General features: G+C 37.7%; 1 protein-coding gene across 1 annotated transcript in view; it reads right to left on the reverse strand.

Moving 5' to 3' along the window:
- Window positions 1-7469: 7469 nt before the first annotated feature.
- The window catches only part of LOC110023953 (binding partner of ACD11 1-like), a 12102-nt gene continuing 6474 nt past the window's right edge, over window positions 7470-13097 (reverse strand). The window contains exons 2-5 of the mRNA XM_020723615.1: window positions 9923-10026; window positions 9506-9581; window positions 8198-8281; window positions 7470-8083 (exon numbers count right to left, since the gene is read on the reverse strand). Of these exons, the coding sequence (XP_020579274.1) occupies window positions 7613-8083; window positions 8198-8281; window positions 9506-9581; window positions 9923-10026 (735 nt within the window). The 3' untranslated portion in view covers window positions 7470-7612. The remainder of the gene's footprint in view (window positions 8084-8197; window positions 8282-9505; window positions 9582-9922; window positions 10027-13097) is intronic.

Genomic DNA, 13097 nt, shown 5'->3' on the forward strand with positions numbered 1-13097 from the left:
ATTAAAATTTTAACAGTTATCTTGGTATATTTTAGTGAATAAGTCTTACGGAAAAATATCCATATGATAGTGTTTAGATCTTTGGAGAATATAATCAAGCTTACTTTTTAGATTTTTGGGTTAAAATGCTCTCACTACTCAAACTCTCTCCTTACCCATCTTTCTTGCTCTTATCAAAATATCACCTCCGATGGGTCTCATCTTACGCCAAGTTTTAGGCAGTGTTGTCGCTGCCTTCATGGGGGTGGCCGTTGAGACTCCCTAGTGGGGTGATTTACGGCTTACCCCTTACGGATCTTGTCTCATTGATGCATGGAACCACTACTATAGATGTTTCCAACTTGAGCTTTGAGAATGGGTTTTTGGAGACTTCTAAAGGGAGAGAAGAAGCTTTGTTTGTTATTCTTGAGGAGAGACTCAAGTCAAGAGAGATTTTTGGAACGCTCATCTCGAAGGAGAGGCTTAAAGGGTTTGAGAGCTCAATTTGCTCGTCCCAAAGGGGTGGCTTGGAGTGCTCTTCCCGGATAAGAGGCTTAGAGAGAATTCGTTGGCTTGCCCCGGATGGGAGGCTTAGAGAGGGAGAGTGATTTTGTTTTTTGAGTGCTCTCTGAGAAGAGAGACTTAAGTGAGAAGAGAGATGTCTTTTATCTTTCTTTTTTATTTGCATTTATCTTATTTATATTCTTCTTTTCTTTCATTTACTTTTTATTTTTCTTCCTTAACGAACAATAAGTAAATGAGGTAGAGTGAGGATGTGATTTTCTTTTTTTATTTTTTTCTTTGTGACTTGCTAGCCGTTCGAGTATAAGGGGAATCATTTCCTTCTCCTTCCCTAGGATGTGATTTTTTTTTTTTTTTTTCTTTGTGACTTGCTAGCCGTTCAAGTATAAGGGGAATCATTTCCTTCTCCTTCCGTTACTTTTGCTTGTTCTTTTTGTCTTTTTCTCCTTTTATATTTTCTTCTTTTTGCTTTATGTCTTGTCAAGCTTTTATCATGTTTTTTTTTATTTTTGCTTTCTCTTTTTTTTTGACCCGTCACATCTTTAGTTATATCTCCATCTTATTATTCTTCTTCTTATTCCTCATTTTTCTATCATTTGGTTTTCTCAACTCGGAAGACTTCTCGTTTTATCGGTGACACATTCCATGCTCGCTGTACATTTTAGGATGTTTAATCCAAATCTGTCTGGATGACCATGCCCATTAAATAGAGCCAGATTCCAGGGGGTGAGAAGAGAGAGAGAGAGAGAGTGAGAGATGATTGTCCTATCGAGGGGCGAATTGGGAGTGTCTCTGAGCTCGGAGGCTACAAGTGAGGGAGAAGGGGAGCAAGCTTTCTACATGAGGGCGAAAGAGTGAGCATAAAGAGATCCCTTTTACATGCTAAGAGATCATCCATTTATAGAGAGAAAAAAAGGAGGAAGAAGATTACATTTATCCCTTTCTTATAAGGGGGGTCAGGAGGGGCACTCTGACCTTTTTCCTATCTGAACTGGTCCTTCTGGAGTTTTTTCTTGTTGCTACCATCATCTGCGTCAGATGGCTGGCCCAATTGGCCAAACAGCGAATAAAATATCAAAGTTTATGTGTTGGATATGTAAAGATGAAGAATTGGGGGATATGCTTATAAATACCTACCTTTTCGCAGTATATATATTTATAAGAATTGAGTAGTATGCAAATAAAATTTCAGTTTGAGAGGTAGACGACTAGAGAAGCGAGACGGTCGGCAAGTGGGCGACTTGCCAGAAGGGGAGGTGATCGGCCAGTGGGCGACCGACCGGCGGGCGTAGTAACGATTTGGGTGTTGCGTATGTAAATTTATAAATTTTCAAGAGTTTGGCTTGTTATAGTGGTTGACCGTGCGGTGAGGCAGTTGGCCTGGCCAGCTAGAGGGGGGTTCGCCGATCAATAGGCAGTTGGCGGATGGGTGAGGCTGCCTGCTAGATGGTGGTCGGTAATGTTTGAGTGGTAATTATATAAATCTATTATCTTTTAAGAGTTGGTGACCATGGTGGTCGCCCGGAGCGGCCAAGCAGAAGCCCAGTAGATGGTCGACCGGAGTAGAAGGCCATCGACCGACAGGTGAGGTGGTCGGCCAAAGGACAGCCGACAAGTTTAGGCAGTGCATAATAGTTTGGGTGTTATGTATATAAATTTTCTTTTTTACTTCTTATTTTATTATGTTTCTTAAGAGTTAGTCAATCATGGTGGTCGATCGGCTGAGGTGGCCGGCAAAGAGGCTCTTTGTATGGTCAGCTTAAGTGGCTGGCTATGTTGGCTCGTGGTTGGTGGCTCTTCTCTGGCGACGACAATTCTTCCGGCTCAATGGGGTCATATTTTTAAGCTATACAACACTTACAATAGAAAAGTTTGTCATAAAATTAATATTTTTTAAAAGCACAATTAAATTAAAAACCGTTATATAATTACAAATTATTCGACCACTCATCATTTTATTTTTCAATAAGATTACAACTTACAAAAAATAAATTTTCACTAAACTCGTGTAAGCTTTTACAAAATAAAAGATTCCACTATACATTGTATAGGTAAGAATAAATAATAAATTATTTTATACTCATGTAGATCAAAAATTTGTCAGCATGAATCTTTTAGATATCTCACAACCAACAGAAGAGGTGATATGGCATCATGGGACTCATCAAGGACGACCTGAGACCTCACACTTAGTTGATCGGCTCCCGTTACCGAGTAGACGGTGCTTCTCAAATGGATAAGAGTAGAACATCTCCTAAAGAATCAATCTGATCAGACTCATGTGGACAAATTAGTGCCCTTCTCTTTGGTCAGGCCAGGTGAGCAGGTTAAACCATCATATTCTAGAGTAGCTAGTATCGATCCTCAACAAGGGGCTATAAGGCCTGATGTCCACCAGACCTTATGGACGCTCGACCTATTGTCTGCACGGCCTAATGGCCCCTCCCTCTCGACTCTATGAGTGTCCGACCACTTCTGACTGGATGCCTCTCCAAGTCCCCAGATTAGTCCCACTAGACATGCGCTGTCCCTCGAGCTATATATATGTATAGACTAAAATACCCCTGCCATATATATATGTATACTAAGGACATATTATGTAATTGTATATTTTTATTCATTCCTAAAAATAGGAGTCTATTCCATGAATAAATGTTATGTGAATTTACTGTTCTATATCGTGCTTATGCTTTCCTTGCCCTCCCTCCCTCCCTCCCTGTAGAGCTCAATTCCTTGGGTGTGTCTCCCAAATAATTTTTAATTCACAAGCATTAAAAAGTGTGTTGAGCATAGAGTCATGTCGTTGGCTAGAAGAGGAGCACAAAAGGGGCGGGGGGGCGGTGCAAAGAAAAGCAACAACGTAAAACCCCCCCACGAGATGACGTATAAAATCGTATGCAGTGAGGGATGCAGGAGATGAGGACTCAGATCATGGATTAGTGTCAGGTCAGATCGTGGAGGTCCTAAGAGCTGTCCCAGTCCTAAAAGTCGAGTCCCCCAAGTGCAGCACCCGTCACAGGAGGCCGAACTTGAGCACAACGACAGAAGATTGAACAACGACACCGAGAGAGCCGATGACTCACAAAACTAGGACAACGCAGGATCTGAGAAAATCAAGAAGCAACGACTTGGGTGCACCAAAGCTCCATGTCAATCTGAGGACCCTTTTTTCCTTCATATCTCTGGAGTGGAACCCTCAGAGAAGTTCAAGCTTTTGGCGTTGGATGCTTATCGGGGGCGGCCATATTCCAATGATCACATCACCGATGTGCTTGATGAAGGTTTTTTTTGGCGTTGGATGCTTATCGGGGGCGGCCATATTTTGATCACCGATGTGCTTGATGAAGGTTTCAGATGCCTCAAATGCTGATTGTTCTTCACCACTCCGAGTTCATTAGCATTAAAGTGGTTCCAATCACTCCCAGGTGGGAGCATCAACAACTTTTCGGACTTTTGAAGACTTTTTTGGTGCAATTCGCAAGAGCTCGAGCACTAAGGATAAGCACATGAACCTTATGACATATAATGTAGGGATTGAATGAGAGCATATGCTCCTATGTCCTTCACTTATAAAAAGAAATACTAGATGTAAAGGACCTCTAAGTTGACATGGCACATGTCACCTTGGAGCAGAGACTGAGGTCTGAAAGGTTTCATTCAACCTCAACTTACAAAAACATCGGGAAAAGGCAGAGTTTTTGGAGATGGCCAAAAAATACATGCTCGCTGAGGATAACGTTCCTAAGTCGGAACCAGTGGAGCCTCAGACTTTGAAAAGGGCTTTCTCGAACACCAGGCCGAGGTCAGGGGAGAACCACCAACTGCTCCTTAGGCGTGCGTATGAAGATGGCTAATCCTCTCGCAACAACAAAGGATCGGGCTGGAGGAGCGAGCAAGGAGATCGGGGCGAGGAATTGTAATCCGCGATCGGCTCGGTTTTATGAGAGTTTGACTCAGCATTATGAACTACTTACGACAAGTTTAACGGCTCGCGGATCACACCTTTGAGGGTATTAATGGCAGAGATTGTAGATGTCATTCAACAAGGAGTACCTCAAGGAGGCCATACCGATGAGAGTCAAAGCTTTTCTCCGGGACACGAGGAAGTTTGGCAAGTATCATCGGGAATACGACCATGACACGGAGGAATGCAGGCACCTCCAAAGCCTCATCAGAGAACTAATTAAGTTAGAGAAGCTTAAGGAGTTTGTGGCTCAGGGACACTCAATTTAAAGACAGAAAAGCTACAACAACTAAGGCTTGTCTAGAAGAATGTTGTCTATTTCATCGGGATAGTCTCAGCTATTCTCGAAAGAACGAATTTTCCCCAACGAGCTATGCAACCTTAATTTCATACAAAGGAGGGGGTGTTGCCCTCCCATCACTTTCATAGATTGCGACCTTCCCTGAGGGGGGAACCCCTACAATGAGGCTATAGTTGTAGCAAGGATAGTAAGTAACTTACAAGTCAGAAGTATTTTTATCTACAATGGTAGCACTGACCGACCCACTATTGGGTGTGATGCCACTAGCGATCACTTGGGGAGAAGGAGATAAGTAGTTTACGGAGACATAGGAATTTATGATAGTGGACTCTCATCCTACCTACAATGTCATCTTCAATCACCCGCTGTTTAATTGTTTCAAGGCCGTAGTGTCCAGCCATCACATTCAAGTAAGTTCCCAGGAGATGGGGAAGTAGTCACTGTTAGAGGAGATTTAGAGCGGTCACGGGTCAACCATCTCTGGGCAGTATGAAGCGTGGAACAGAAATTGGTTGACCTGCAAAATCTCCTGGGAACTTAGCTTAGACCCTACATAAGGTTAACTTTTTAAAACTTAAGTTCTTTATAAAACTTACATCTAGTGGCACCTCTTAGGATCCTTGGATCCTTAGGACGGGCCATGGACGGCGACCCCGTTAAGACATATGCCTGCCACCTTTGACGAAACCCTACACTCACCTAAATGATGAGATAGGACACTACGTTAGATGATGTGCTAAGCTAAAGCTAGAATGCCAAGTACTTTTCGATGTCCTCGCTATAGTTATCTGTTGATTTGGTTGTCGTAGGCAGGCGTCACTTTTGTGCTACTTTTGTGTGTTTATTGGGTGTGAGACGTGTGCACTAGTATATTAGCAACGGTTTTCTAACGGGGAGTAATGCCTGAAGCACATATACACCTGTAATTGGGAAGGGCATGTAATAATTTGAATGACTAACTCTTTTTTGCAAGTGTTGCTAAGCTCTTCCCACCGGACATGACTCATATGCATTGCATGTAGATAGTTTTTTTTTTCTGCTAACATTATTTTCATACAGTTCATCTCTTTTTTTTTTATTTACTTTTCCTATGCATTTTTTAGAGTCCTTGGGGAAGTATGTATTAGAATTAAGGTACAAGCTGTCAAGCACAGGTTCTGAGGTTTCAGACAGGCAAAACCACGTGATAGGGACCAGCAGCTCCTTGCTCGTGTCCAGTACCTTACTTCTAAGTTTTATTGATGTATAGAATTATGACTAACTGTGTACTTTTACAATATTTAGTCTCCTTTTTCTATTTTTGGGACATGTTGTCGACCCAGCGGTGCTCGACATTTCTTATTCTTTTGATTCTGTGTGTTTTACTTTCTTGCTTTTTTGCATGTAATCCCCAGTTTCGTCCTTTTTGACTTATGATTTTATCAGGAATAATGCGGATCACATAGGCTCTTTAGGACCTAATTTATTCTAAACTTTCTGCAAAAAGTTTAATAATAAAAATTTGAGACATTAAAGGGTATGTTGAAAATATCTCAAGATTTTTCAATATCGACATTTTACTTTCGTGCATGGTCTTTGGGCTGAATTTTAAACGGATCGTATGCATGTTTTTATCCCCAGTTATAATTAATAGGGTCTCCATGCTTAGGACTTATTATACAACTATATCAAGCTTACATGTCTCGAAAAGAGGACCCCATGCTTCTCCAACCAGACTGACCCTGCATAGATTTTTACTTAGGTGGTTGCCTAGTGCGCTTAGGGCATTAAAGGCTTTCTCGACCCAAATGGGGATTAAGTAATTTGTTGAGAGTATTTTCAGCTTTGTTGCTGAGCCTCTCCTCGTTTTTTCACTCCAAAGGAATCTCCACCACTTTGGTAGGTATAAGCCTAGCATATGCTCTTCCTGCTTACATAAGGTCATAGGATTAAAGTTTCTTTTACTTAACCTTAGGGTATGTTATTGGGCTATCAAGCGAGTTTACTTCACAAAAGTTCTCCACGTTCTTTCTTATTTATCTTTGTTGTCGTATAACCCATAATTTCTGGTTCATCTCTTCTTCAAATCATTCATATGATCTGGAAAAGAGATTTATTTGAAAAATAAAATTATACGATAATGGACAAGCTGACGATTCCTAAAAAAAAAGAGAGAAAGAACTAAAATAAATTGGTCTCCACTAGAGAAGACTCTCTTCATTATAGGAGTCTTGCTTACACTTATATGACCCATCTCCTTTCTTCCTAGCATCACCGTTTGTTGTCTTTTAGAACTTGGATTTCAGATCTACGCACAGGTTACCACGGTTGGGAACTCGGTGCTATTGTGTCCTTTCCTTTTTACCCTCAGCATTTCGTCGTTGCACATTCACAGACATCGATGTTGTTGTATACTTCATGATTTTTTTAAACCTTTTTCTTGAAGTTTGATCGTAGTCCCTCTTTTCTTGATAAAAATTGCGAGCAAGAAGGTGATCACAATTACTGTTGTTGGGGGAGCACCGCTCCCTTTACTCCTAGCATTTTCTCTGCCCCTGAGGGAACCAAAATTTAAATGAATTTCTATATATTACACTCATTTTAAAGTTAATGCAATAACTTTAATATTCATTCTAATCAAATTTTGATCAGATCATCCTAATCCAAAATTAAATAAAACAAAAAAGAACAGCAAACTACAACTACATGAAAAGCACCATGAACTCAACAAAAAGTCCACTTCTTCATTCCTCCATTCAAGCAAAATATGAACAGATTTTTTGTAGTAAACAAGAACTGCCTTTTTTTTTAATATAAAATACAAACAAAAACCTTAAATTGCATTCTTACAGAATAATCACAAATCATCAAAAACTCCCCTTCCTCATCTCCTCAGCCATAACCTTTTCCTTCGTCTTTGATCCCACCTCGCTTGCAGCATGACCAACCTTCCTGAAAGCTCCACTCACCAATGACACCCCACCGAACACATACTTGTTCTTCATCATTGCCGAACCTGCACCACTCACCTTTTGCCCCGCCGCCGTCATGGCCGATTTCGTCTTCCCCGACACCTCGAATCGCCGGTCGACCTCCCGGACCTTCCCGGTCACCGCTGAAGCGCCGGCACCAATCTTCTCGCTCAGCCCAATTTTCTGATCAAGGGAAACAACCTTGGCAGCGGCTGTGGACGTTATCCGGTGCTTCTCGTCGAAGGATTTGGCTATGCCAACGGTTCCTTTGCCCAGAACATAGGATTTTGCGAGCACACTGGCAACGACATCTTCGGTTCTTCCAACGACGGATTGCGAACCGCTGGTTGGCTGCTTCTCTTCATACTACAGTATGAAGATTTTTATTTTTATTTTTTGTTGATCAAGAATTTAGATATTTATTACTCTGTGAGAACAAAGTATGAAAAAGTAGATATGAAAACATATATGGATTCATACCGGTGGAGGAAGAGACATGATGCGTGGTGGCTGATAATCAGAAGCAATTGTAATGATAACAGATTGATCAACTATAGTTGCACCCTGAGACACAAATAAAATAGCATTTAGAGAATTGCTACAAGGATATAAATATATATGAGAAGATTTACATATATACAACTCAAATTCTCTTTATTTACATACCTAACACATATACTTCATTTTTTACATATATATGCCCCTTTTTTTAAAAGTTAAAAAGTGGTATTTTTTATGCAATATGAGCATTGTAAAAGTTGAAGTTTAGGTGTTTGGTTTGTGTTACATAGGAATTGGGTGGTATACATGTAAATGAGCCATATATAAATACTACTGCAAAAGCCGAATTATCTTTTAAAACATTAATAGCTGAGTACAAGCAGTTGTGCAAGGCGTGGCATCAATATTTCCGACTTGGTGGATTATCATACATAAAACACAATTATCACTATATACATATTGAGATCCTAAGCATCATGCACAAAAGCAATTATTCCTTTTTAAAAAATTATTATTAATGATATTCTTACATTACAACAACAACAACAATAAAGCCTAAATCCTACTATGTGGGGTCGGCTACACGAATCATTTTTCTCCATTGCTTCCTATTTAGTGTCATATTTTCATTTAGTTCTAATATATTAAGATCCTTTGTTATACAATAAGCCCAAGTCTTCCTAGGTCCACCTCTGCCTTTCTTAATATAAATCAAATCTAAAACATCTACTCCTAATCGGATCATCAGATGGTCGACGTTTAATTTGACCAAATCATCTAAAATGACTCTCTCTAATTTTGTCTGTCACTGGAGCTACATCAAATCTATCACAGATATATTCATTTCACATTTTGTCTCTAAGTGCAAAGCCACTCATCCACCTAATCATTCTCATCTTGGATATATTTATTTTGCATTTTGTCTCTAATGATATTATTACATGATGCTAAAAATTTAATCGTGAGATAAATAAGGGGCATTTCCACACATACCACTCAAATCCTATGTACGTATATATCTAAAACCTAAACTTGACCTATACCATTTGTACTGCCCAAATCCTTCATATTACATCAAAGACATCACAGTTTTCATTTTTAAAAATTGAAATAAACTTTTCATGCATATGTAAGATGTCATATATGTAAAACATGTGTAAATTCATGAGAATCAAGCGGTATGTATGTAAATCTTCCAAAAAGCAAGTTTTCATGTAAAAGAACTAGGAAGAAAAGAATGAATCAATGCTGTTAAATAAAATAAAAATTCAAGATAAGGGAAGACACCGATAGAAGTATTGCAGTCTCTGCACCCTGAAAATCTCTGAAGGTGACATAAGCAACTCTAGACCACTCATCAACACTGGAAAACAAAAAAATAAATTGAAAACTTGAAACAATAACAACAACAAAACCTTTATCTGAAAATTAAATAAAACTACAGTCATCATTAATAACCAAGGCATTTACATACATACCAACCAATTCATATGTATTTACACATCAAACACCTAGACTTTATTTCTTAAATTTATAACAACCAAATCTTTCATATCACATCAAAAATATCGCTATTTTAATATTTGAAAAGTGAAAAACACCTTTTCATGCATAGATAAATGTATGTAAAAATTGACGTTTAGATGCTAGGCATCTAAATACATAGGGTTGGCTAGTATGTATCTAAATCTTCCACAAAAATACCTCTTCAGTTCAACATGATCAATATCTCCAGAGAAGGAAAAGAACTCTTTAATGTCTTGCTCAGTTGCACTATGGGAAACATTGCTCACTTTTACAGTCCTTACCTGCATTATGAATTGCTTAGAATAATGGATGTATTTTCCTAAAAGAAAGAGCCAATCCTAACAAAAAACTGATTAATTGATAGAAAGTTCTAGAAGAGATAAGAAAGTAAGAACATATACTATCAAACTGATGATAAATAGCAGCAAAAAAAAAAAAAGGAATCTCTGTGAAAAATTTAGGGGGCATTTGCATATATTCGTCCCAATTCCTATGTATTTACATATCTAACATCTAAACCTTACTTTTTATAATTCTACCACCCAAATCTTTCATATCACGTCGATGATCCATTATTTTAACTTATAAAAAGTGAACTACATCTTGTCGTTAGAATGAAATACATCTTTTCATGCACGGGTAAACATATATGTAAAAATTGAAGTTTAGGTGTTAGATATGTAAATACATAGGAATTGAGTGATTCATATCTAAATCTTCCAAAAATTATTTATGTGAAACATTAATAGGTCATCCTAACATAGAAATTGTAACACAAAAAGTAGGTCTAACATAGTGGTTTAATCAAGATAGCATTTCTATTTGAGCAAATGATTAAACCTACACGGTTACACCACAAACTTGTTAGAAAATTCATGTTTCAACTTTATACACAAATTACAAAAGAAAAGTACATAATAGCCAAGATCTTTTAAATTCATGATTTTTACATATGTAAAAATAAAGCGACGCATACCTGTATTCTTGATGAACAAATTTGATCATGAAGAGATGGAGTTTCTCTCTCTAATCCCTTAAAACTTTCTGTACTTTCTGATGGAGAGAAATGTACGAGGTGTGTTGGGTAGAGAGAGGACCCATTCTCAAATTCATGCTCTATTTATCCACCATCCATCAAGGGGGTTACTAACCAATAGGATTTATGATAATTTAATAAATTAATTGATTTTTATTAATAAAATCAATGACATAAGTTAGTAACATTTATTTATTTTAGGGGTTATAGAGTTACAAAAATAAATATCATAAGTTATCATAAATTATGACATAAGTTATGAGTTAAGAAAATAAATAACTTAAGTTATCAAAATAAATATCATAAGTTGTCATAATTTATGACATAAGTTATGAGTTATGAAAATTAATAACTTAAGTTATCAAAAATAAATCTCATAAGTTATTAAAATAAATGTGAGTCATAAATAAAAATATAACATTCTCCCACTTGGCTCACTTAATTTTAATAGTGCATTACATACTACAAGATAAATCCTTCTTTATATTGGTTAAATCATAAATTATTTAATAAGTATGAAATTAATATGAATCATGGCGGTTGTGCATCAATTTATCGACACAGTCCCTTCCATGTATCACGGTATCAATTACATACTTAGCATAATGAGAATTAACATCATGGTCTCATAATGTCTATTAAAAGACAAATCTTGTTGAAACATCATGCAACATAAAGTGTACACTAACGATAAAAACAAGATTTATAAATATCAGAAACAAGAAAAATTGGGCCCAAAATGTCAAAATACAAAGAGCATAAAACTAATAAAGGGTTTTGGTAATGCCCATTCTCACGACATGTTCGTTAAATGTCTTCGGTGACAATCCTTTTGTCAAAGGATCTGCAATCATGAGATTGGTGCTAATATGCTCAATTGACACCCTATGTTTCTGAACTTCTTCCTTAACAAGAAGATATTTTAATTCCATATGATTAGCACCTTTGGAATACTTGTCGTTTTTGGAAAAGAAGACTGCCGCGGAGTTATCACAATAAATTTTCAACGGCTTGGCAATACTGTCGACAATTCCAAGTCCTGAAATAAAATTCCGCAGCCATAAACCCTGAATTGTAGCTTCGAAGTAAGCCACAAATTCAGCTTTCATAGTGGAAGCAGCTGTGATAGTCTGCTTCGCACTTTTCCATGAGATTGCTCCTTCAGCCAAAAGGAACAAATAGCCAAATGTTGATTTTCTGGTATCAACACATCCAGCAAAATCTGAATCTGAATATCCTATCACTTCAAGATCTTTAGATCTTCTATAAGTGAGCATGTGGTCCTTTGTTCCTTGTAGATACCTCAAAACTTTCTTTGCAGCTTTCCAATGATCTATTTCTGGATTACTTTGATACCTGCCCAGCATCCCGACAACAAAACTAATGTCTGGTCTGGTACAAGTTTGAGCATACATTAAGCTTCCAACAATAGATGCATAAGGAATTTCTTCCATTTGTTTATGTTCCAAATCATTCTTTGGACACTGCATAAGACTGAATTTATCTCCTTTCTGAATTGGAGCAACACTTGCTGAGCAACCTTCCATATTGAATCTCTTAAGAACACTTTCGATATATGTTTTCTGAGTTAGCCCTAACAATCCTTGTGATCTATCACGAAATATTTCAATTCCAATCACATAGGATGCCTCACTCATATCTTTCATCTCAAAGTTCTTAGAGAGAAAATTCTTGGTTTCATATAATAAGCCAAGATCATTAGTAGCCAACAAGATGTCATCAACATACAGAATAAGAAATATAATTTTGCTCCCACTGACCTTTAGATATATACACCGATCAACAACATTTTCCTTAAATCCAAAGGACGTGATAATATCATTAAACTTAAGATACCATTATCGGGAAGCTTGCTTAAGTCCGTATATTGATTTCTTAAGTTTACACACCATGTGTTCCTTTCCTTCAACCAAAAATCCTTCAGGTTGATTCATGTAGACCTCTTCATCTAAATTCCCATTCAGAAAGGCAGTTTTCACATCCATTTGGTGTAACTCCAAATCATAATGAGCTACTAGTGCCATGATAATTCTAAATGAATCTTTCTTAGAAACCAGAGAAAATGTTTCTTTATAGTCGATGCCATCTTTTTGAGTGAAACCTTTGGCAACAAGTCTGGATTTATATCGTTCAATATTGCCATTCGAATCGCGCTTAGTCTTAAAGACCCATTTACACCCGACTCTTCTACAACCTTCAGGCAATTCAACGATATCCCAGACTTTGTTGTGATCCATCGATTTCAACTCATCTTTCATTGCATCTAACCATTTAGAAGAATTTGCACTTTTTATG

The sequence above is a fragment of the Phalaenopsis equestris genome, unplaced genomic scaffold (assembly GCF_001263595.1).
Source record: "Phalaenopsis equestris unplaced genomic scaffold, ASM126359v1 Scaffold000237, whole genome shotgun sequence".
Taxonomy (NCBI): domain Eukaryota; kingdom Viridiplantae; phylum Streptophyta; class Magnoliopsida; order Asparagales; family Orchidaceae; genus Phalaenopsis; species Phalaenopsis equestris.